At 38.9% G+C, this 26138-nt stretch overlaps 1 protein-coding gene and 1 pseudogene across 1 annotated transcript in view; one reads left to right on the forward strand and one right to left on the reverse strand.

Annotated features, from left to right (window-relative positions):
* Positions 1–26138, reverse strand: part of CDC40 (cell division cycle 40) — a 61749-nt gene that overhangs the window by 11466 nt on the left and 24145 nt on the right. Inside the window, exons 4-12 of the mRNA XM_047101921.1 lie at positions 18332–18415; positions 16697–16836; positions 14603–14699; positions 12884–13023; positions 12189–12263; positions 9950–9995; positions 7256–7357; positions 6190–6305; positions 5799–5932 (exon numbers count right to left, since the gene is read on the reverse strand). Of these exons, the coding sequence (XP_046957877.1) occupies positions 5799–5932; positions 6190–6305; positions 7256–7357; positions 9950–9995; positions 12189–12263; positions 12884–13023; positions 14603–14699; positions 16697–16836; positions 18332–18415 (934 nt within the window). The remainder of the gene's footprint in view (positions 1–5798; positions 5933–6189; positions 6306–7255; positions 7358–9949; positions 9996–12188; positions 12264–12883; positions 13024–14602; positions 14700–16696; positions 16837–18331; positions 18416–26138) is intronic.
* On the forward strand, positions 18608–23478 carry LOC124528360 (AP-2 complex subunit beta-like; annotated as a pseudogene).

Below are 26138 nucleotides of genomic sequence, written 5' to 3' on the forward strand. Positions count from 1 at the left end.
TTGTATGGAACCACAAAAGACCCTGAATAGCCAAAGTAATATTGAAGAAGACCCAAGTGGGAGGCATCACAATCCCAGATTTTAGCCTCTACTACAAAGCTGTAATCATCAAGACAGCATGGTATTGGCACAAAAACAGACACATAGACCAATGGAATAGAAACCCCAGAACTGGACCCACAAAACTATGGCCAACTAATCTTTGGCAAAGCAGGAAAGAATATCCAATGGAAAAAGACAGTCTCTTTAACAAATGGTGCTGGGAGAATTGGACGGCAACATACAGAAGAATGAAACTAGACCACTTTCTTACACCATTCACAAAAATAAACTCAAAATGGATGAAGGACCCGAATGTGAGACAGGAAACCATCAAAACCCTAGAGGAGAAAGCAGGAAAAAACCTCTCTGACCTCAGCTGCAGCAATATCTTACCTGACACATCTCCAAAGGGAAGGGAATTAAAAGCAAAAATGAACTATTGGGACCTCATCAAGATAAAAACCTTCTGCACTGCAAAGGAAACAATCAACAAAACTAAAAGGCAACCAACGGAATGGGAAAAGATATTTGCAAATGACATATGGGACAAAGGGCTAATATCCAAAATCTATAAAGAACTCATCAAACTCCACACCCAAAAAACAAATAATCCAGTGAAAAAATAGGCAGAAGACATGAACAGACATTTCTCTAAAGAAGACATCCAGATGGCCAACAGGCACATGAAAAGATGCTCAACGTCACTCCTCATCAGGGAAATACAAATCAAAACCACACTGAGATACCACCTCACGCCAGTCAGAGTGGCTGAAATGAACAAATCAGGAGACTATAGATGCTGGAGAGGATGTGGAGAAACGGGAACCCTCTTGCACTGTTGGTGGGAATGCAAACTGGTGCAGTTGCTCTGGAAAACAGTGTGGAGGTTCCTCAAAAAATTAAAAATAGACCTACCCTATGACCCAGCAATAGCACTGCTAGGAATTTACCCAGGGGATACAGGAGTGCTGATGCATAGGGGCACTTGTACCCCAATGTTTATAGCAGCACTTTCAACAATAGCCAAATTATGGAAAGAGCCCAATTGATGAATGGATAAAGAAGTTGTGGTTTATATAAACAATGGAATACTACTTGGCAATGAGAAAGACTGAAATATGGCCTTTTGTAGCAATGTGGATGGAACTGGAGAGTGTTATGCTAAGTGAAATAAGTCATACAGAGACAGACAGATACCATTATGTTTTCACTCTTATGTGGATCCTGAGAAACTTAACAGAAGACTATGGGGAGGGGAAGGGGGAAAAAAAGTCAGAGAGGGAGGGACGCAAACCATAAGAGACCCTTAAAAAAGAATAAACTGAGGGTTGATGGGAGGTGGGAGGGAGGGGAAAGTAGGTGATGGGCATCGAGGAGGGCACCTGTTAGAATGAGAACTGGGTGTTGCATGGAAACTAATTTGACAATAAATTCATAAAAAAAAAAAGATTACTTAAGTAAATTAAAAAAAAAAAACCTAAAGAAAAAAAGACTGAAAATCAACAATCTAAATGTGCAACTCAAAAATTAGAGGAACAACAAGTAGAACAATGAAACTAAAAGCAATAAAAAGAAGTAATAATCCATTAGTATAAAAAAAAACAAAAAAAACCCAGTATGGTATTGTATAAAAACACAGATCAAATAGAGCAGAACAGAAAGCCCAGAAATAAATCCATGCATATATAGTCAACTTATTTTTGACAAAGGAGCACAGAATATACAATGGAGAAGGTACAGTCTCTTCAATAAATGGTGTTGGGAAAACTTGATATTCACATGCAAAAAATGAAACAGGACCCCCTATCTTAAACCACACACAAATTCAAGTCAAAATGTATTGACGATTTGAACATAAGTCCTGAAACTCCTGGAAGAAAACACAGCAGAGAAGCTCCTGGATACTGGTCTTTGCAAATATTTTCTGGATTAGACTAACCTTAAGCAAGGCAACAAAAACAAAAATAAACAAGTGGGACTACCTCAAAGTAAAAAGCTTCAGTACAGCAAAGGAAAACCATCAACAAAATGCAAAGGCAACCTAAGGAATGGCAAAAAATATTTGCAAACCACAGATCTGATAAGGGGCAATATCCAAAATATGTAAGGAAGTCACACAATTATTATCAAAAATCCAAGTAACCCAGTTAAAACTTGGGCAAAGGACCTGAACAGACATTTTCGCAGAGAAGACATACAAATGGCCAACAGGTACAGGAAAGTGCTCAACATCACTCATCATCAGGGAAATGCAAATCAAAACCATAATGAGATATCACCTTACATGTTGGGATGGCTATTATCAAAAAGACAGACAACAAATGCTGGTGAGGATGTGGAGAAAAGGGAACCCTTGTGCACTGTTGGTGGAAATGTAAATGGGTGCATATAGCTACTATGGAAAATAGCAGGGAGATTCCTCAAGAAATTTAAAATAGCATTACAGGGGCGCCTGGGTGGCGCAGTCGGTTAAGCGTCCGACTTCAGCCAGGTCACGATCTCGCGGTCCGTGAGTTCGAGCCCCGCGTCAGGCTCTGGGCTGATGGCTCAGAGCCTGGAGGCTGTTTCTGATTCTGTGTCTCCCTCTCTCTCTGCCCCTCCCCCGTTCATGCTCTGTCTCTCTCTGTCCCAAAAATAAATAAACGTTGAAAAAAAAAAAATTAAAAAAAAAAAAAATAGCATTACAATATGATTCATCAATACTACTTCTGGGTATATATCCAAAGGAAATGAAATCACTATCCTGAAGAGGTATTTGTACTTTCCTATTCAATGCAGCATTATTCACAATAGCCAAGGTAGGAAAGCAACCGAGGTGTGAAAGAATGGATTAAAAAAATGTGGTATTTACATATATAATGGAGTATTATTCAGCCTTTAAAAAGGGGAACGAGGGGCGCCTGGGTGGCGCAGTCAGTTAAGCGTCCGACTTCAGCTCAGGTCACGATCTCGCAGTCCGTGAGTTCGAGCCCCGCGTCGGGCGCTGGGCTGATGGCTCAGAGGCTGGAGCCTGGTTCCGATTCTGTGTCTCCCTCTCTCTCTGCCCCTCCCCCGTTCATGCTCTGTCTCTCTCTGTCCCCAAAATAAATAAACGTTGAAAAAAAAAAATAAAAAAAAAAATAAAAAGGGGAACGATGCCATTTGCAACAACATGGATGAACCTGGACAGCATTACGCTAAGTGAAATAGGCCAAAGACAAATACTACATATTATCATTTATATGTACAAGAGTCAAACTTTTAACAGAAATAGAGTAGATCGGTGGCTGCCAGAGGGTTGGATCAGGATAGGGAACTGCATGAGGCTGGTAAAAGGGTACAGACTTTTAGTTGTAAGATGAATAGGGTCTGAAGATCTAATGTAGAACATGGTGATTGTAGCTATTGTATTGTATAATTGAAATTTGTTAAGAGAGTAGATAGAACCTAAGTGTTCTTACCAAACAAAAAAGGTAAATATTAAAATACTGTACAGTGGTAGATGGGCTAACTTGGTAGGAATCCTTTCACAAGGTATACATATATCAAATCGTTATGTTATAAACTTTAAATATATTACAATTTTATTTGTCAATTCTAGCTTAATAGAGCTGGAGAAAAAAACCCTTAAGCTTTGGAATAAGTTTAATACAGGTTTGAATTCTGGCCTTTCATGTGTCATGGAACCTGGGGTAAATTACTTAACCTATACTAGTTTCCTCATCTATAAAAACAGGGATAGCAAATATATCTATTCCAGAAAACCACTTTGCACATGAAATGAAAGAGCTCACACAAAATGCTTGGGATGCTTGGCACACAGAAAGGGCTCAATAGATGCAGCGTCATTAATCACTATGACAGTAACGACTCCCTTAGACACTCAGTGCATACGGCATGCCAGGCACTGTGCTGGCACTGGGGACACACCGTGAGCACGGCTGACACAGGTCTCTCTCGGTCGGGAACTTGTCAGGGAAGAGGAACAAATACGCAAGCACTGAAAAGCGGCGGGAAGCAAAGCATTATGTGGGGTCACAGATGGGAAGCACTTATCCTCGTGTGAGGATTGGTGAGGAAGGCTCCACTAGCAAATGGGGATTAAACTGAAGTAAGTCTAAGGATGTCATCATTTATAATGAAACAGTAGTAGGACTCTTAGGAGCATTTCTTCAGCTCTGAGAAGGGAAAACAAGAAACATGCTGAGCTCACCCCTTAATGTAATCAAAATACGTGCTGACCAATGCTGTCATTTAGAAAACACACACAAGTGTTCTTAGAGCCCTGTAACTGGTGCATCATTTAAATATTTACCCATTTCTTTTATACCATCCACGTTTTAAAACAAAGCTGAAATACTATCTGAAGATAGAAACATCTGAAAGTTTAAGTATAATCGAACTGTCAGATTCTGTGCGTGTAACATCACTTCCACAGAAAGATCTTAGTTATAAGAGGGTCTCAAAACATGTACTTTAAGGATGACATAAAAACTATACATAAAGTATAAAGTCGGCTCCCCATGAGATGGGGGTGATTTGAAGGGGTGTACTGGTGGTGAGTGTGGGAGAAATTGCAGTTAAATTACATGAAACCTTCAATTACTCAAATTTCCCTGACAGTGGCTAGGGACCTGCTCAGCTCCCCAAAGGGACTCCGTTTTCAGTTTCAGGAGGAAACTACCGGCTGTAGTTCAGGGCTTCCCACTTCTTAAAGCAGAACAACTTCTGTGGTGAGAAGTCACATTTTCTAGTCCCTGTAAGGCCATAACCACGGTTAAGCTGTGCTTCCTAACTGACTATAAAAACAACCTGGGCTCCATCCAAACATTCATTTTAACAAAAAGATTATTACGCATTTCTTTGTAAGGAAATTATAAAACATGACCTATGATATTGAGTGAAACTAGCGTTAGTATTTCTTGACTTTAGAAAAGTGTTGTTCTGGGGCGCCTGGGTGGCGCAGTCGGTTAAGCGTCCGACTTCAGCCAGGTCATGATCTCGCGGTCCGTGGGTTCGAGCCCCGCGTCAGGGTCTGGGCTGATGGCTCAGAGCCTGGAGCCTGTTTCCGATTCTGTGTCTCCCTCTCTCTCTCTGCCCCTCCCCTGTTCATGCTCTGTCTCTCTCTGTCCCAAAAATAAATAAACGTTGAAAAAAAAAAATTAAAAAAAAAAAAAAGTGTTGTTTTTTTTTTTTTTCCCTTCTCTGGGAAAGCAAAATTAACCAATATATTCTCCAAATAAAACATCTGTTTTCTCCCAGTATGGGCTATGAATAGCAGGACACGATGGGTGATGACATGGGGCAATTTTCAGTACCGAATAATCATAATACAGACATTTAAAAAAATCAAGATGTTTTAAAATATTTTCTTTGGGTTGGCTCTGAGGCCAGGATCTAATGCTCAATCCCAGCCGTGAACAATACAGTCTATACATTTGTGGGCCCTATGTGTCATCGGTCATTTTGCAAAGCACCTAACGAATCTAAGTCAAAACAATATAAACTTGTCGGCAATACAAGAAAAATGACTCCAAACATATAGCCTTTGGTTAGACTGTCCCAAGACTATCAAAGGTAGCAGGTCTAAATTTTTATTTCCATATTCTGGATACTTAAATATTTACAACAGTTTGGTTGGCAAGCCAGAGATCACAGTTGTGAAAATCTTCAAATGGTTGCATAGTATGTACGAAGGCTGGTCTTTCTTTGGCTACAGATTTTTAAACTGCTTGCTATTTATATATGAATCAGATTTTCTACCAACAGAAACTCACCATTCCCAAACTCGGAGGCTCTTATCGTCAGATGTGCTCACAAATCTCCTGTTCTCATCAACAAAAACAATGGTGTTGACGGCTCCCAAATGCCGGTCATACTCCTGCACAATTTCTCCACTTCGAATGTCCCACTGTACATCAAACAAGACAAGAGGTAAACACAGAAGTGGAGCAGATTTATGAAAATAAAGAGATATCAGACCCATGGAAAGTGAAGAAAAAAAAATCTCTAACATAATGTTTTTTACGACCGACTGTTTTCTACTAAAAATAGCCCATTAGCAGTCCCTAAGAGCAGCAAGCGTTAAACAAGTTAATATTCTTTATTCCATCCCCTAATACAACATAAGCTGTAGAAATCTTACTAAAATACTGTGAAAAGACTTACCTGCACAATCTTCTTATCAGACATGCCAGCTACAAAGAGATTTTGCTTATCTTCATCAGGATTAAATTTGACACAATAGGGCACTTTTCGGTTTGTAAACCTTGATATACACTGTCCTAAAACCAAAGACTCAAGTTAAGGTAGGTAAAATAAACCCTGGGATGAAAATCTAGAGACCATCTGCTTAATAAATTTTGGGGAAGGGCAGCCTGCTTGTTCTATACTATAAACTACATTGTTCCTTTTCACAGATTGTTAATGATTAAAAATAAATTTTTCAAAAGTGAATCATCAATTGCAGAATAGATAAAATGATTATGATGTGTAGCCGGAGTTGAGAGCCACTGTGGGTTAAGAGTATGGGCTTTGGCATTAGACCTTGGCTGAAACCAGTTCGGCCATTTACTAGCTGTGTAACTCTGGAAAAGTTACCTCTTTAAGCTTCAGTTTCTTCGTCTATAGGAATGATAAGAATAATTATAGGGATATTTTAAGAATTGAATGCAATACTGGGCGTAAGTGCACAGCACAATGCCTGGTAAACAGTGTTCAATAAATATGAGCTATTACCTTTCCCCTTAAAACTCAGTAAGACAAAAGATGGTTATACAAAACCATACTGGCCACAACGTACTGATGCAATTAATGTTTGTGAATATATAAAACCAACTCGCCTATGGGCCTGTAAACTGACTTATCTTAATGTGGGCAATCAAATTTAATGTTGTTCATCAGACACTTATTGTGCTTCCATTATGTGCAATGCCGTGTGCTACGTGATGGAAGAGAACAAAAAATCAATTAAATAGTCTATGGAAGATTTCAGATTTGCTTATCTATCAGCACGTTTGCTTTATAAATTGTATTTGATGGAAACAAAGTTTCATAGTAAAAAAGCTACTTACGTAGCTGAGTTTCAACTCTACATTTTATGATATTAGCTGATGGTGGTATGAGAATCAGCAGTTACAGATGGCATCATCTGCCACAGAAGACCACTCACACTATTTCATTTATCAATGCTAATTTATAAGATAAATATGGATTAGTATCAGTGAGCTCTTACCTGTCTCAGTGTCCCAGAGCTTAAGATACCTGTCATAAGCTGCACTGAGGAACTGTGTTCCTGCAGTATTAAAGCAGATGTCCCTAACAGCTTTACTGTGACCTAAAGGTGGAGACAATAAAAACGGAGGTGAGGTGAAATATCTCTTAAAACACAAGCACTGTTAAGAGAAATAGCATTTTCAAGCCACACTGTGAGTCAAAATCTCTGGAATCCTATTCCCTGACTTACTGACTCAGAGTTCAGTTAGGTGTGGGCTTGGGAACGTAGGAGGTTTTTTTATTTCCCCTTCAAAAAGCTCCCTAGGTGTTTCTGAGGCATAACATTTAGGTAAGAACCAAGAGACAAGGGGTAACTTTTTTTTTTTTTTTTGAAGTAGGTCATAGCAATCTTTTAATATGTAATACACATAACTGATGACTAAGCAGTCAAGAATTTAAGGAAACATAACAGGCCAATTATTGCCAACGAAAAAGAAGGGACTAGTGACATGTCAGAGGTTCGCTCTCCAGATTACTCACTAAGTGAAACAAAGTGACCTAACCCTCAAGTTCATGGAATCACAGCCCTTCTTCAGTAGCTGTGGATTTCTGTGATCACATTACCAAGTTTCACAGAAGTGAATTCAGAATCTCCGAGACTAATAAACCTTTTTGAAACAAATATCAATTTCTATTTTAAGATAGCATTTTGACAATATATTAATTTTAAAGTGCTTTGCTTGGAAATCAATCCTGCCAGGCCAGTCAACTCTTCTGAAAGTTACAGAGACAAATAAAATGTGGCTAAATGAAAGCAGAAACTTTCCTATTCTTTACCACCCCATCATGACCAAGACTGACAAGTACAATTGTGCAAAATGTGCACTGCACAAATTGTCAACCACACACAGCAGCCCTGAACCAGCACCACCAGTGAACTAGTCAGGCAATGTGCTACAGTAATTAGGTATTCTTTTCTACAGCAAGAGTCCCATCTTCCGAAAGCAGGTAATTTTCAGTTTTCCACTGAAAAACTGCCAGGTTGCGGTGGGGAGACAGATGGGGACCAAATCCACTAAATGTACAGGAGGCATTTTGTTCCCCTGTACGCTGCTGAGAGCCTTCCCACAAGTCCTCCTATAGGCACCTTGGGCAGTATTTATTTGTGGGGTGAGGCCCTAAAATCATAACAAAGCCTGCAGAAAGGACTCCCACTTGAATCTAAAAACAGAGCCACTATGATTTACACAAATAGTGTTTCGATGATGTACAGTTAAATCTGGAAACATAACCAGCCTTCATATGAAATCTGCCCAAGACTGTAAACTATTCTCTGCCAGAAGGGTTTGCCACGAAGCTGTTCTCTTTTTGGCCTTGTTTTCTCCTTCAAGGAGTTCACTCAATCTTACCCTTTTGTATGCTGTAGCTGTCAATTCCTAACTTCTCTTCAAAGCTCAACATCTGGCCATCTAATTGCTTACTGGAAATTTTCATCTCCATATCCCAAAGGCAGCTCAAACTTAACAAGTGATACCTCATCATCCTCTTCTGTTCCCTCTCTTGGCGAATGGCACCACCATTCACCCAGCCAGCTGGGAGTCACCCTAGATTCCTGATGCACTCTTATCACTTACATCCGCTAAGTCCTGCTGATTTTTAACTCTTGATTGTTTTTCCTCTCTATGCGCCGCTTTAGTCCAGACTCTTAGCATTTCTAATCTAGACCAATGAAATAACCCTGTAATTCATTTCCCTGCCAGCGGGCCTGCCCCACCAAAACATCTTCCATACTGTCACTGTGATCTCTATAAACTTCAAATCTAATTAAGCTAATTTCCTGCAAAAGCCGTTTAATGGATGGCTTTCCAAGGTCCTCTGGATAGATTCTACACTCCTTATTTTTTTTAATTTTTAAAAAATTTAGTTTATTTATTTTTGAGAGACAGAGAGAGCGAGCGAGAGAGAGAGAGCAAGAGAGTGTGAGTGTGGGCGTACATGTGGGGGAGGGGCAGAAAGAGAGAGGGAGACACAGAATCCAAAACAGGCTCCAGGCTCTGAGCTGTCAGCACAGAGCCCAATGCGGGGCTCGAACTCACAAATCGTGAGATCATGACCTGAGCCAAAGTCGGACACTTAACTGAACCACCCAGGCACCCCGATTCTGCACTCCCTACTAAGGGCATGTAAGGTCCTCCATGCCTTGCCTCTTGTTATACTGCTTTCTCTGCTTGTCATCTCTCACCATATCCCATACCCTGGCAATTCCGAAATATACCTGGCTGCCCCAAAGCAGCATGCTTTCTCAAACCACTTTTGCTTTTCTTCTCAGTTCCCTTTTTTGTCTGTTTGGGAGGACTTAGTCCCTCTTCAAGACTCAGCTCAAGTTTTTGAAGACTTTCCTTCATTATCGGTACAATAAAATTACTGTCAATGATGTTATCTTAGTTTTAAAAAGTCTTTCCAAACAGGGGCTCCTGGGTGGCTCAGTCAGTTAAGCGTCTGACTTTGGCTCAGGTCATGATCTTGTGGTTCCTGGGTTCAAGCCCCGTGTCGGGCTCTGTGCTGACAGCCTGCTTCAGATTCTGTGTCTCTTGTCTCCCTCTCTCTCTGCCCCTCCCCTACTCATTCTCTCTCTCTCTCTCTTAAAAATAAACATTAAAAAAAAAAAAGTATTTCCAAACAGATTTATAGCCAGAGATAAAAGAAGTATTACCAATAAATGTTCGTAGACAGCGCCTGTCTCCATAAACCTCCCATAGCTGGGGGAAAAAAACACAGAGAAATTAAATTTAATAGAAGACTTGGGTAAAATGACAAGTTTCAATCAATAACAACAGTCGTATGCTGGCTATGTGTGTGCATATATGTGTGTACAGGGGATTTAACCAAAGGCATTATATTTAAGGGAACATGTTGCTTAGAGCTGTTAGTCTATGTTGCAACATTTGAACCATACACACACACACACACACACACACACGTTTGAAATCTGACACTGAAAGATACACCAAAATATCAAGAGAACATAGATGGAGCTAATAAAAGTGACTTTCACTTCTTGTTCTTTTCTGTTATTTGATATATTTTCTATGATGAAAACTTTTATGTAATATTATGAGCTACTTCTGGAAGAATTAAATACTATTAAAAACTGCCATGTTTATAACATTTTGGTCCTTACCAAATGTATTTCATTTTTTTGGAACTTACTGAAGCCACAAAATATTATAGAAGCTATATGGAAATGATGATCTAGGCTATAATAGGCTAATAATTCTCATTACATCTAAAGTGAATTAATACAATAGCTTCAAAACTACCTTTATTCTTGCCTACCTCAAATCAAACCGTTGGTAATGTTACTAGTGTTCTAAAACAGCACTTCCTGGCCACCCAGTGCCAACAGCATAAAGTCTCAGTTCCCGCAGCATACCAGGCAAAGGACTTCCAGGACCTACCTGGTCCTTGGCCTATGACTGTTGCCACTCTGTATCTCTCAGATTCGAGACTCCAGAAACCACAAACTTACAGTGTTCAGCACACGCCATGCCTATGCATCCTATTCACTCTTTTTGGACCTGCTCCACTCCCTACACTCCCCACCCCCGCCATCCCCTTTACTTAGTTACCCTCCTACTGAAGTGTGCTTCCTCTTTGAAAACAGAGCACCTTATGCCAGGTTCTATAAGCATCATTTACATCATAAAGAAATGATCACCCTAAGGGCAGGGAGAGGGTCTTTTTTAAACTTTTTTTTTTTTTAATTTTTTTTAACGTTTATTTTTGAGACAGAGAGAGACAGAGCATGAACAGGGGAGGGGCAGAGAGAGAGGGAGACACAGAATCTGAAACAGGCTCCAGGCTCTGAGCTGTCAGCACAGAGCCCGACGCGGGGCTGGAACTCACGGACCGCGAGATCATGACCTGAGCCGAAGTCAGACGCTTAACCGACCAAGCCACCCAGGCGCCCCATGGAGAGGGTCTTAATATATTTTTAGTCTTGGCCTGTTGCATATTAGGTACCTAAAAAATGCTTAGGAAATGAAGTAAATTGAACTCTGTTTTTTCAATTGGTCAGAAAGACCTTAATCTTAATATAGTTTGTATGAAGTGAAAGTTAAAGGAAACAAGGGGTTTTTACTCCAAACTGTTAGCCTGTCATTTTAAGCTACTGAGTAGAGACAATTGCCTAAATGACTGCCCTCATCAAGAAAAGCTACCTTCACATATCATTGAGTTGTTTACACAGAGTACAATTTTAATGATTCAACTTTCTAAGCCTCAAGAGTACTAGAGGGCTGATATGTCTTGACCATCATAATAATGCAGACACAGAAGACACAAAAAAGAGCACTATTCTTTCAGATTTTAGTTTTAAAAAGGCTTCTCCCATGTTCAAGTTGATATGCTCTGGCAACTGAGCTTTTTCCCCACATACTCTATAGCGGAAACTTAACCTTAAAGTGGAGCTTCCCAAGACTGTACAACCTGAGAGAAGAGGCTGGGAGCAGTTCTGCTACTTGGTGTCTATTTGCATTTATAAGAAAAAGGATGAATTATGTTACCTACTTTTTGAAATGGGATTTCTATCATGTGTCCTCTCTACCTCATAAGGTTCTGAGGAACAAATGAACTCATATTTGTTACGTATCCAAAGCCTCTATAAAAATACATTATTAGTGATTAAATATTTATATATCTAAAGCCAAAGTGATTGATTACATCCTAATCAGTTATCTAAGCTTACAAATGAGCCTAGAGGGTTGGACCACAGAGCCATATTTGAATCAACATGTTTGGAAGCAATTCATAAATGGCTGCATTCACGGGGCCTAAGAGAAAATAATTAGCCTCTAGTTGCCTAACAAACCCAAATTTATTTATAATTAACCAAATAGACTTAACCAAAGCACTAGCATTGCAGCACTCCTACTCTGTTACTGAAAACTCACCTTAATTTTACAGTCCATGGAACAAGACAGCAATAAATGGCCAGAGAGAGGAAACAATCTGACAGCACTGACGCCCTATAAAAAGGTATTACAGTTATCAATCAGAAGGAGTCTAATGTCCGCTAAAGTGAAACAAGGAAAGTATGATATATTTTTAAGCAACCTAATTTACTGTTTTTCTTAATTCCAAAAATCATGCCCCAGAATAACCTTTGTTAGTAGTCCAAGAGCAGCCCTTATTGACACTAAGCTTTTGAAGATTTGTTTTTTGACCTTTAATACTGACTTTCTCACCCCAGGGAATTCTTAGTCAATCAAGTTGCTAATGCTCTCTCTCCTCTTCAGTTCCTTCACTCTTTGCTAGGAGCTGGAAAATTATCAGTTGGAATAGTGCAGATGACAAAGAATATCAACATCAAAAGTTTCAAGTATCTTGTCTCTGCATCAGTTTAAATATTATCATGGTTTATAAACCAGAAACCATCTAATCTTCTCTTAAGCATGATAATCCCAAGAGCTAAGGCAACATTACTGAGGTCTTAGTGCCACTACCAACCCATTATTCACTGCTGTGGTTCCAGAAAAAAGCAGATTGGGCAGGAATATGTGGGGAAAGGCTTGGGTTACCCCTAAGGGGATAGGACACCAATTATGAATGTGATGTCATGGCCAATCCATATGACCACTTTGCTTACCTTCGTATGTCCAGACCACACATGAATTTGTTTCTTGGGAAGATAACACTTCTCAGGTGGCACAGTGGACCGCAGATTAACACCAACATCCTGAGGTATGTGAAGATAGGATCTGCCTTGGTAGTCATACATTTCTTTAACTGAAATAAGAAAACAAAGGAAAGCAGTGAACAAATATAAGCTACAGTCATAAAATCTATATCCTTAAATAACTTTTTTTTTAATTTTTTTTTAATGTTTTTTTAATTTATTTTTGAGACAGAGAGAGACAGAGCATGAGCAGGGGAGGGGCAGAGAGAGAGGGAGACATAGAATCCCAAGCAGGCTCCAGGCTCTGAGCTGTCAGCACAGAGCCCGACGTGGGGCTCGAACTCACAGACTGTGAGATCATGACCTGAACTGAACTCGGACGCCCAGCCGACTGAGCCACCCAGGCGCCCCTGGTAACATTTTATTCATAGGGATATTGTTCCCTATTAAGGTTTAGGTACTAACATTCTGATGAAGTTAAGACCAAGAGTCAGCTAAAATTTAGTTCTTGAAGTCACTGCTATTGTTTACAATTAGAGGTAATACTTTGGAATTTCTAAATACCCAGAGACTATCAGACCTTTAAATAAGATCTATACTTTTACTTAGTTACACATTTTAATGATATAAAAAAGACTTCACTGCAGCATAATTACAGCGAGGGAAGAAAAGATAATACTTGAGCCTTGTGAGTCACTGGCAAAGACTCAGAAGCAAACCAGGATAAAAAAAGAAGTTAAAAATATCAACTACCCTTTTTCCCTGTTTTCCTCTTTTATGCCCTTCCAGGTTCCTATTCCATTCTCTTCTCCACTTTCAACATAAAGTTTACAGTGGAGTCACTGGTGGCACTTAAATGGCATAGTATATATAAAACATTTAGCGGCATGCCTGGCACAGAATAGTCCTCAATAGATGTGGGCTGTTACATTTATTATGGCTGCAAGCACCACAGTACTCAACAGACTCCTTGGAGAGAAAACTCCAGAAAACTGGAGTTTGAGAAATTGAATATGGCCTCATCAAACCTAAATATTTGATATGTGATCAATATTAGAATAACCAATACATCAGTACTAAATATTCCTTACAGTTTGCTAATCACTACATAATTTTCCAAAGGTAACTAATTATTAATGAACCAGATACATTTGAGAATACTTATAATTCATTTTGGACTATATTTCCTGATGTAAAGGAAATAGGCATTTCCTTCCACATATCAAAATTAGTATAAGAATTTTAATCTCCGGTCTATTCACATGAAAAAAAAAGTTTTTCTTTTAAAGTAAAATTTAGTAACAATTATGAATTCGGAGGATATCTGGAGAGTATCTGGCTTGGGTTAAAAACAAAAAGTTAAGATGACTGGAGCCAAGAGTCTGTTCTGAGGAAACAAGAGATTGTGGACAATTCAGACCTCTTCTTTATCTGCCATTTTTAAAAAGTCACCAGCACTTCGAAGAATCATCTGTGGCAATCATTAATCACGCTATTTTCTCTCCTTTATTAGAATACAGAAGAGTCTGGTATAATTTCTTTGAGATGCGAACAGTCAAATACAATTATTCTTAATACAGTGAAGCACAGCAGCTGATTAATAAGGGCAATTGATACTATATGAACAGAGAACAGAGTAGATACCTGAAAGTTTATCATAAAAATGAAGAAGCATAAAAAATATATTACCATGTAAGATTGTCTTCTCCTCCCCAGGTTTCTCTTCTTCCTGTTTGCCTTTTTTCTGCCTCTTGGCCGTGATTTCATCTAATTCTTTTTGTTCTTCCTAAGGAAATTAAGAAGTGAACTTTAAAATGGATGTTTTAGGGGCGCCTGGGTGGCGCAGTCGGTTAAGCGTCCGACTTCAGCCAGGTCACGATCTCGCGGTGTGTGAGTTCGAGCCCCGCGTCAGGCTCTGGGCTGATGGCTCAGAGCCTGGAGCCTGTTTCTGATTCTGTGTCTCCCTCTCTCTCTGCCCCTCCCCCGTTCATGCTCTGTCTCTCTCTGTCCCAAAAATAAATAAACGTTGAAAAAAAAAATTTTTTAAATGGATGTTTTAGAACCCCACCGTGCCCAAGGCTGATTATAAATACTTTATGATGAGGTCCACTTTTTGGTGAAGCAATAGTTATAAGTATGTCTCTCGGATAACAATCTCAACTCTTTGACGGATTACAAAATGACATTAACAAATAAAAGGTACTAGTTGATACTTTTAAAATCATTTTATACAAAACCCATCCTTCTGGAACACCTAGAAGCAAATTCAATGTGTTATGCTAATTATGTAAGTGAAAAGACAAAGCAATTAGAAAATCTACTACTGTAAAGGAAACTCCGTTTTAGGACATAATGTTGTTCTCCAGTAATGACAGCTTTTACTAAGCCATAAGCATATAAGCAATGACTACAGATCTGTGACAACTTTTATGGGAGGAGCAGTGGAAGGAAGGTGGGGTAGTAATAAGTCCCTATCTATAATAACAAAGAAGTCAACAGGACATGAGGACAGGATTTTCTTGATCTTGTCCACTGCTATATCCCTAAGACCTACAAGAGTCACTGGCCCATAGAGACAGTAGGATTAGGAGGGGGAAAGGGGCAGATAGGGGTCTATAGTTTTATTTTATAAACTTCATGGTATTATTATTTTAAAATATAGATAATTATTAAAATTTTTAAATATGTTAATAAATAAAACCCATCATCAATCCTAAAATCATAGAAAGGCTAATTTAGTATTCTAGATACTCACATTACTATCTGAATATCTAGTATCAGAAGAACACCTACCACAATAGTTTAACAGCATTATCAACTTTTATTAAATTTTAACTTTTCTTAAAAATTATTCAATATTGTATTTTAATTAAAAATATGGAAGAAAATCAGGGTGCCCAGGTGGCTCAGCTGGTTAGGCGTCCGACTTTGGCTCGGGTCATGATCTCATGGCTCATGATTTCAAGCCCCATGTCGGGCTCTGTGCTGACAGCTCGGAGCCTGGAGCCTGGAGCCTGCTTCGGATTCTGTGTCTCCCTCTCTCTCTGCCCCTTCCCCGCTCATGCTCTGTCTCTCTCTCAACAAAAATGAAATAAAATAAAAAACCAAAAAGGTATTTAAATTTTTTTTTTTTCTTCAACGTTTTTATTTATTTTTGGGACAGACAGAGACAGAGCATGAACGGGGGAGGGGCAGAGAGAGAGGGAGACACAGAATCGGAAACAGGCTCCAGGCTCCGAGCCATCAGCCCAGAGCCTGATGCGGGGCTCGAACTCACGGACCGTGAGATCGTGACCTGGCTGAAGTCGGACGCTTAACCGACTGCGCCCCCCAGGCGCCCCCCAAAAAGGTATTTAAAAAAATACGGAAGAAAATAAATCAGAAAAAGGATAAATAAAAATATTCCCAGGGCACCTGGGTGGCTCAGTCAGTTGAGCGTCTGAGTCGTGATCTCGGCTCACTTCATGATCTCAGAGTTTGTGGAATCGAGCCCCGTAAGTCAGGTTCTGTGCTGATAGTGCAGAGACTGCTTGGGATTCTCTCTCTCCCTCTCTGCCACTTGTCTGCTCATGCTCTCTCTCTCCCTCAAAATAAATAAATAAACTTAAAAAAATATTCCCAAGAAAAATTTAAAAATCTTAGTGTATTTTCTCAGCCATGGCAGGGAAATTCTAATGAGTCATCATTTGGTTCTCTAAGGAAATCTCAAGTTTATTAACATAGATATCCTTCACAGACACACAGCATCTACCTGAATTGGCAATGAAAAACATCAAAACTTACTTCTGAGGGTTTGGCTACATCTTTTTCATCCACATATTTTGCCCATGGTCCCAAGAAACCATCAATATTAGATGCATCATTTTCTTTAAACTTTTTCCTTTTTTCTATTTTTTTCTGACCAGTTTCAAACACAGTTAAACCTATATTAAAAAAGAGATTACAAACATGGATATTTTTTAAAGAAACAACATTTATATAAATACATATATAGAACATATATGTTTTTACTTTGTATGGCTAAAGAAAAGTGATTGTTCAAGTGACCAAAGATTTATTTAAAAACACAAAATAAAATCTATATGAATCTGCCAGATAGACCAACTCATGGTATACAAAAAGAGACTCAGCCTTCTGGGAAGAAAAGCTTCCTACTGTTCCCAATATTTTGCAAATCCTCATCTATTTAAAGAAAAGACCCAGCTATGTAATCCTACAATGATACACAATCCTTTTAATGAATCATGGACCTAGATCACTAGATTTTACCACTTTTTGAAAGAAATCCAGCAATTTAATATTGCTAAATAATGATAAAACTACTTTTGAAAGCAAGAATAAATTAAAATTTATCATTTAAAAACTGAATTAGGTTAAATTACATTAGGAAATTAATAATTTTGATTCACTTGTAATTCAACAATATTAATTAAACAAGGTTTCACAAGAATCTGGTATTCTTCCAAGTCATCTCAATCTAAACTTGACCTCTAAATCATAAATCTTAGAATTAAAAAGAAAGGAGGAAAGAGGGTGTTTCTGGTTGAGGTTCTGATTTGATCAGTAGGAGGTGGCACTCTGGGTGCCGGCACTAAACTGGAAAAGGTTTATGGGTCACAGTCACAATCTAACTACATAAAAGATACGGCTTGTAGAGGTCTAACTTAAAAAAGCTTACCTATATTAATTCAAATCAGTTTCCTTCAGGTTGCATGTTACAACAAAAGCTTGTTAAAATTCTATTTTAACAATAATGTAGCTGGATGATATGATATAGGGTCTGTAGCTACTAACTAGAAGTCCTCATACAACCATATTCTTTTTCTAATGAGCATATTTTATGGGTAAGATTCCAATGATGAGCTTTGTGAGAAGTTAGCATTTAGAATATGACACTTTGTCTTGTAAGTACAAAATGAAAATCTGCACAAACATATATTCTAAAACACATATTCAAACTCAGCCTTCAAACCTTTAAAGATAATCTTTACAGACAATGTATAATAAAATTTGTTCTGCTCTGTAAAAATGTAGCTTGACGTCAGTGTTGAGAAATAAATTGCCAAGATTAGCTACACATTAATTATAATTTATTGAATGATTTCTACATGGTTGGCACTGTGCCTAGTGCTCATCACAACCCAGAATAATAGGTACCAACATCTTCCCTACAAGGTTGCACACCTAGTTGAGTGGCAAAAACAAGCTCTAAACTATAATAGTTCTAAATGATACTGCTCTAAAATATATCACTGTATTGTCTCAGCTTAAAATAAAACCAACCTAATAAAACACTAGTTTTTTTTACTGCTGAAAGTCAATCTGCAAGACAGTAATCATAAGTGTATGTATACATAGATATAGACACATACATATATATTTGATATTAAATATTTTAAATAAATTTGAATAAATTACCTTGATTTTTTTCAGCTTCTTCTACAGAACCAATATATTTAGTAGACACTTGGTGATTATCTAATGAAGGGTCTAATGCATAACCTGAAAAGGAAGAAAGTACACATTATGGATACATTTTTGTCATGTATAGTTTATTTTATTACTATACGAATACACTCATTTCACATTTTCCTTCCTAGATGTTGAAATGGTCTTTAACTTAGGACCAAATCCCTCTTTCCTGAGCTATGTTCCTTTTAGAACAATTAACCCAAATCTCAGGGGGGACCATGCATGACTTCAGTCGAGTAAAAAGTATTCTTATAGGATGAATTTAGCATTTTGTCATTACATTATTAACAGTCTCTCTGGCCAAGATATCAAACTTTAGTCTTAAATTCTAAGATCTTAAAAATATATGTACATCACACGTTCAGAAGCTTAGAAACCATTTCCTTTTTGTTTTCGGTAATAGATAAGACATGGCTTTAGCTTATCAAATTATATAAACTATTAAGTAATTGAAAAAAGAAGAGACTAACAAGAATTATATAAAATCTAGCTATTATTTTGAAAATGCTATTCTCAGGAAAGGCAGTTTTGTTTCTCAATTTTAAAATAATACATTTCTACTTCATAAATCACTATGTATGTTTCCTTGGTAAGAAAAGTAAGTAAGAATATCTACTAGCATGTGAATACACTGCTTCAAAAAGTCATGAAAGTGGGACGCCTGGGTGGCTGACCAGTTGGTTGAGTGTCTGACTCTTGATTTTGGCTCAGGTCATGATCTCAGGGTCGTGGGATTGAGGCCCATATTAGGCTCTGTGCTAAGCATAGAGCCTACTTGAGATTCTCTCTCTGTGTGTGTGTGTCTCTCTCTCTCCTTCTGTCCCCCTCCCTGGCTTGCTCTCCCTCTCTCTTAAAAAAAAAAAGTGATGGAAGTATGTAGCTACTATATATATAAATGTAGTCTTCAGTGGTCTTTGGGAACTTAAGGAAAGAAAATCTATCTATATGAACTCAAATCAATTTTTCCTTAAGTGGGGGTGCTATAGCATGATAAATGGTGAAATTAGTTTTAGCAATAATCTAGCAAATTTATAAAAGAGAGCTAGATCATTAATCAGTTTATGGCCTATGACTTGCATGAATAATCATAAAATATATAAAAGTATTAGCCAATTTTTTAAGGGGTACATCCTAGTGGATCAAGTTGACACTTTAATTTTCCAGCTGAAGATTAAAGAGAACTTCTTTTGGGGAACAGAAAGAGATTTGTCATTAAACATACTTTTCAAACAAACTAAGGATATAGGTGTTCAACTCATCCTCATGATATGCTAGAATAGAAACAACCACCTTGGCTATTAGCTCATTTGCATAGTTTTTTCAGTATTACAATATGTTCTTAGCCAGAGGAGAAAGCTTGATGACAGAAAAGCAGCTTTGGAGTAGAATCTCTGAAATCACAGGTTCAAATCCCATGAGTTATTTTATCTTTCATCTCTTTGACATACAGAACAGTGTTCTGTAAGGGATTTTTAAAATGGGACTTTACAAGGCTCATATAAAATTTATACCAACATATCTGATGTTAAAAATCCCCATCTCAATCATAAAAATTTATCTAGAATGTAATTCTATTTTGTTGGAGAGTTATGTCTATACCAACGACATTGCATTATGGGTTTGGAGGAAGGGAGGGGGAGGCAGAGAAGAAAGGGAGATCCCTGGTCCTTCCTGTGATATCTGTGTAAGCACCAATCCCCAACTCATTTGGCCATAGTCTTGTTTCTGGGACAGGAATTCATGCTCTCTTCCTTTTCCACGTCATCTATGGTAAAATAAATCTTTACTGCATTATCACCATTACCACTACTGCTTCCCACCCAGGTAATTAAGGGACAATAATATTTTCCCTTCACAAATAAGAGAAGTTAAATATTTAGCTATATACCCTACTAGAAGCCAATCAAGTGATAGAGCAAGATATAACTCTAACACTACAGAATTTTAGTCTAATTAGATTTCTATCATCCTATGGCTCAAGTAAGTTTGAATATGTCTGCATTTCAGTTCTGAGATATTCTCATCTGTCTTTCTAAAGTTCATTTTCCTTTTTATGCTTTTAATACAGTTAATGCCTACTTTCTTCCTCTGTAGTCTGTCTGAAGTAGCTCTAACAATATCAACCTTATTAGTAGATCCTTAAGATTATTAATACTAATATACCAGTGTATAAATAAGAAGATATAGTCTGCAAAAGAATCGTCACAAATTTATGGAAAAACCTTCAACCTCACTAGTGGTCTACAAGAAAAAATAAAAATAAAGAGATATATTTTTACTATCAAATAAATAAAGGAAAAACAATCATACAGATCTTGGGTAAAGAGAAATGGGACTTTTGGGGCGCCTGGGTGGCGCAGTCGGTTAAGCGTCCGACATCAGCCAGGTCACAATCTCACGATCTGTGAGTTCGAGCCCCGCATCAGGCTCTGGGCTGATGGCTCGGAGCCTGGAGCCTGTTTCCGATTCTGTGTCTCCCTCTCTCTCTGCCCCTCCCCCGTTCATGCTCTGTCTCTCTCTGTCCCAAAAATAAATAAAAAACGTTGAAAAAAAATTTTTTTTAAAAAAAGAGAAATGGGACTTTTACATGTGGTGGTGGCAGTATGAGTTAGGATTCTTTTGGATAGCAATTTGACAACATATAACAAAACCTTTAGAGACACTTATATTTGGTGATGTGCAGGAAACCATTACAACACCACTCGGACCGTGCTCTCTGGCCACCGCACTCCCACCCTTGCCTCCAGTGCACATTAAAGATCCAACACCATCACTGACTCCAAGTATTTCACAACCAATAAAAGAGGAGAAGTCTTTGAGTTGAAGGCTAAAGTCAACAATGAAAAGAAAGAAAAGAGGAAGGAGGCTATGAAGAAAGCGATTGTTTCCATGACTATGGCCCAGGACATTAGCTCTCTCTTTCCAGATGTAGTAAAGTACGCAAACGGACAACATGGAATTAAAGAATCTTGTGTATCTCTATTTGATGAACTATGCCAGCAGTCAGCCAGACATGACCACCATGGCTGTCCACAGCTTCGTGAAGGGCTGTGAAGATTCCAATCGTCTAATTCGGACTTTCACAGTCAGGATCATGGGGTGCACCTGGGTGGACAAAATTATAGAAGATCCCTGCGAGTCCCTCCGCAAGTGCTTGAAGGATGAAGATCCGCATGTTTAGAAAACAGCAGCAGTCTGTGTGGCAGAACACCATGATATCAATGCCCAAATGGTGGAAGATCAGGGATTTCCGGATTCTCTGCTGGACCTCATAGCAGATTCAAATAGCAGATTCACCACCAATGGTGGTGGCTAATGCTACAGCAGCATTATTGGAAATCAGTGAATCTCACCCAAACAGCAACCTACTTGATCCGAACCCAAAGAACATGAATAAGCGGCTGACAGCACGAGTAAGTGCACTGAATGGGGCCAGATTTTCATCTTGGACTGCCTAATTACAACCCTAAAGATGACCGGGAGGCTCAGAGCAGCTGTGTGAGCATGTTAACTCCCCAGCTATCTCGTGCCAACTCAGCATTGGTGCTTTCAGTGTTAAGAGTCCTAATGAAGTTTCTAGAGTTGTTACCCAAGGACTCTGACTACTACAATATGCTGAAGCCAACACTGCTCAGGTTCCGGCAGAATTCAAGGAATATGCCAAAGAAGGGGATGTTAACTCTGTTTGCAAAGCTGTGTGGGCCACTGTACGGTGTGCCATCAAAGTGGAGACATCTGCTGAGTGCCGTGTGAGCACATTGCTTGATCGCATCCAGACCAAAGTAAATTATGTAGTCCAAAAGGTAACTGTTGTCATCAGGGACATGTTCCACAAATACCCAACAAGTATGAAAGTATCATTACCACTCTGTGCAAGAACTTTAGACTCACTGGATGAACCAGTTGCTTGAGCAGCTACAATTTGGATTGTGGGAGAATAAGCTGAGAGAACTGACAACAGATGAGTTAGAGGAGAGCTTCCTGGAGAGTTTTCATGATGAAAAGCACCCGGGTGCAGTTCACTCTGCTTGATGCCATAGTGAGGCTGTTTCTCAAGAAACCATCAGAAACACAGGAGCGAGCTGGTACAGCAAGTCTTGAGTTTCGCAACACAAGATTCCGATAATCCTTGACCTTGGTTCCCCAGTCAATGTGCCACAGGTGTCCTCCAGGCACATGAGAGTAAACCTGTTAGGAGGAGGACTACATAGTCCGGTGGGACAACCCTCCATCCCATCATCAGTGCCCACAACCTTTGCTTCTTCTCCTATTCCTGTTTTGGTCAACGGTGGTCTGAATGACCTATTTGAGCTCTCCACGGGGATAGGCATGGCACCTGGTGGATAGGTAGCTTCTAAGACTGCCTGGCTGCCTGAAATAAAATAAAAGCTAAAGGCTTGGGAGACATCTGGAACATTTATTCACTGCCAAGGACACATCTATATGGAAATGAACTTCACCAACAAAGCTCTGCAGCACATGACAGACTTTGCAATCCCGTTTAACAAGAATAGCTTTGGTGTCATCCCCAGCACTCCTCTGGCTACCCATACTCCACTGATGCCAAATCAGAGTATTGATGTCTCCTTGCCTCTCCACACCTTGGGCCCAGTCATGAAGATGGAACCTCTGAATCACCTGTAGGTGGCTGTGAAAAACAAGACTGATGTCTTCTACTTCAGCTGCCTCGTCCTGCTCAATGTGCTTTGTCTAGAAGATGGCAAAATGGAGTGCCACGTCTCCCTTGCAACATGGAAGGATATCCCCAATGAAAATGAACTTCGGCTCAATGAACTTTAAGGAATGTCATTTAAAGGCTGACACTGTTTCCAGCAAATTGCAAAACAGTAATTTTTATATGGTTGCCAAGAGGAATGTGGGCTGGACATGCTGTACTGATCCCTAAAGCTCACTAATGGCATTTGGATTTTGGCTGAGCTACATATCCAGCCAGGACACCGAAATTATACACTGGTGCTGAAGCGTAGAGCTGCTGAAGTCTCTTGGTACATCTATCAGGTCTATGACAGTATACTGAAAACCAAATAGACTGGTCTGGTGCCCACTGGTCATGCTGTGATTGGTGCAAGCCAAGAACTTTCAACTGGAAGAAACTGTATTACCACATAGAATCTGAACCCAAACACACCAAGGCCACCGACCATGGTAGTGACTAGTCTAACTTGTGCTAACATTAGGGCACAACCTGTTGTACAGGTTTAGCTTCCTGTGAACATTTGTAACCACTGCTCCAATCATTCCCCACCTCCTGCCACTGCTTTCTGTCCCTGCTTGTGAGCTTCTCCACAGTGTGCCAATGGCTGGTATTTTTGAGTGTAGTTTGATATCTTGTAATTAAAAGCCTATTTCAAAAGCAGAAAAAAGATAAAAAATAGTAAAGCAAGGGAAAGTGTCACTGACTGGGGCGCCTGGGTGGCTCAGTTGGTTAAGCATCCGACTTCGGCTCAGGTCATGATCTCACGGTCCGTGGGTTCGAGCCCCGCGTTGGGCTCTGTGCTGACAGCTCAGAGCCTGGAGCCTGCTTCAGATTCTGTGTCTCCCTCTCTCTCTGACCCTCCCCCGTTCATGCTGTCTCTCTCTGTCTCAAAAATAAATAAAACATTTAAAAAAAAAATTAAAAAAAAAAGAAAGTGTCACTGAAAAAAAAATTTAAAAAAACACCAAAAACATTTATATTCTTAGAACTACCCCTGGGAATTCATCTTAAGAAAATGAAAAAAACCCATAAAGTTTTATGCACAAAGATATTTACAAAGATAATTTAAAATTACAATTTAAAAAGCATTTTGCTTCAGTTTAAGATATACATCACTACATTTTTTTTACATCACATTTTTAATAGTGAAAATTAGAACCAGTTTAAATCTAAATGACACAAGGAATGTTTACATAAATTATACATCTTCAGCAGAGTATTTTACAAAATCATTTAAAAAGGTTAATGAAGAATTTCTGATACTAAAATGAAAGCTCAGTTAATAATGACTATGGTAGGGGCACCTGGGGTGGCTCAGTCGGTTACCCATCCGACTTCAGTTCAGGTCATGGTCTCACAGTTCATGACTCTGAGCCCCGCGTCGGACTCTGTGCTGACAGCTTGGAGCCTGAAGCCTACTTCAGATTCTGTGTCTCCCCCTCTCTCTCTGCCCCTCCTCTGCTTGCACTCTTATCTCTCTCTCTCAAAAATAAATAAACATTAAAAAAAAAGTTAAAAAAATAATGACTGGTAAAACTAAAGGTGTTTATTTTAAATTCTATTTTCCACTTCCACAGACTGATGTGGAGGAAATTCTGGGGAACAGGAGGACCAAAAGAAGTCTGAAACCTCACTGAGAAGCCCCAAGTTAAGACTAGCCAGGGAACAGGCCAAGAACCTGGAAGGAAAAGGGAGGAAAATAAGACAAAAGAATTCACACAAACCACTGAGAGATGAAATCAGGAGAAATACCATAAACAGAAGCTAAAGTAACAGCCTATCTTCACTGATACGGACTCTACAGGCGGGTCTTGTGATAAATAAAATGTAGAGTACAATAGAAATCTTCCAGGAAGAATACACTTAGATTATAACATTGCTACAACCATTTAAAAATGGGAAGAGAAGTAGGATCAATGGTTGTTCTCTAGCCCAGCAGGTTGTACAGTGATATATTTGAGACACGTAAAACTGAAGTCACGTGCCATCTCCTTTATGTCTCAGAAATAACACTAGTACAAGGTGTGCAAGGATCTGCTCCCTGGTACTTTGCAAATGAGGGAAGGTAACAGAAAGGTCTCCTAGCCTTACATTCCATGTAGAAGGGTGAGAGAGAACAGATAGGAATTACGATCTGAAATTAGACGAGACCTTTTGATGAGAAAATAAGAAGACTTTTAAGTTAACAGAAGCTATACTTGCTGAATACTTAGGGGTAAAGAAAAGAGAAATTGCTAAACCTGAGGCTGTTTAACTTGTTTATTAATTTAAGTTCAAGCAAACTGTCCTTGGTTCTAAGATTATCACAAAGGAGACAGACCATAATTTGTTTAGCAATCGGCTACTTCATTTATTCCAGGCTGCCTAATATAGGATAGCCCCAAGTCCATTTTTGAACCCAGATCTAAGCCAACTTAGTTTTAAATGTTTTTACTATAGGGGCCGCCTGGGTTGCTCAGTTGGTTAAGTGTCTGACTTAGGCTCAGGTCATGATCTCCCAGTTTCTGAGTTCAAGCCCCACACTGGGCTCTGTGCTGACAGTTCAGAGCCTAGAACCTGCTTCAGATTCTGTGTCTCCCTCTCTCTGCCCCTCTCCTGTTCGCACTGTCTCTCTCTCAAAAATAAATAAACATAAATAAATAAATAAATAAATAAATAAATAAATAAATAAATAATCTTACTATAGGATAATTTAAGAAAGAAAATAGGTATCAGTATAAGCTTTATTGGACATTTTCTTTTCTGTTTTGTTTTAAAGTAGTTTTAGCTATCTAAATTATTGCTTAAGTCCTCCCTAAAGAAAACAAGCAAAGTGTTTAAAAGTCTGTTTCATACAGGCTAGAATATAATAATAAATTCATGATGTAATAAAATTGATTTTTATGTGCTATACACACATACACACACATATACTTCATATTTACAGGGGATCCTTTATGGGTACAAATGCATTTATAACCATTTTATTGGACTGGAAGAGTCCAACTCTTCTAGGTGATTTCAGAAGTATACAGTCTAAGTTTTTGAACACTGTTA

Source organism: Lynx rufus, unplaced genomic scaffold (genome assembly GCF_022079265.1).
Source record: "Lynx rufus isolate CCGP_SWC_20201006 ecotype Redwood Valley unplaced genomic scaffold, mLynRuf1.p SCAF_6, whole genome shotgun sequence".
NCBI lineage: Eukaryota > Metazoa > Chordata > Mammalia > Carnivora > Felidae > Lynx > Lynx rufus.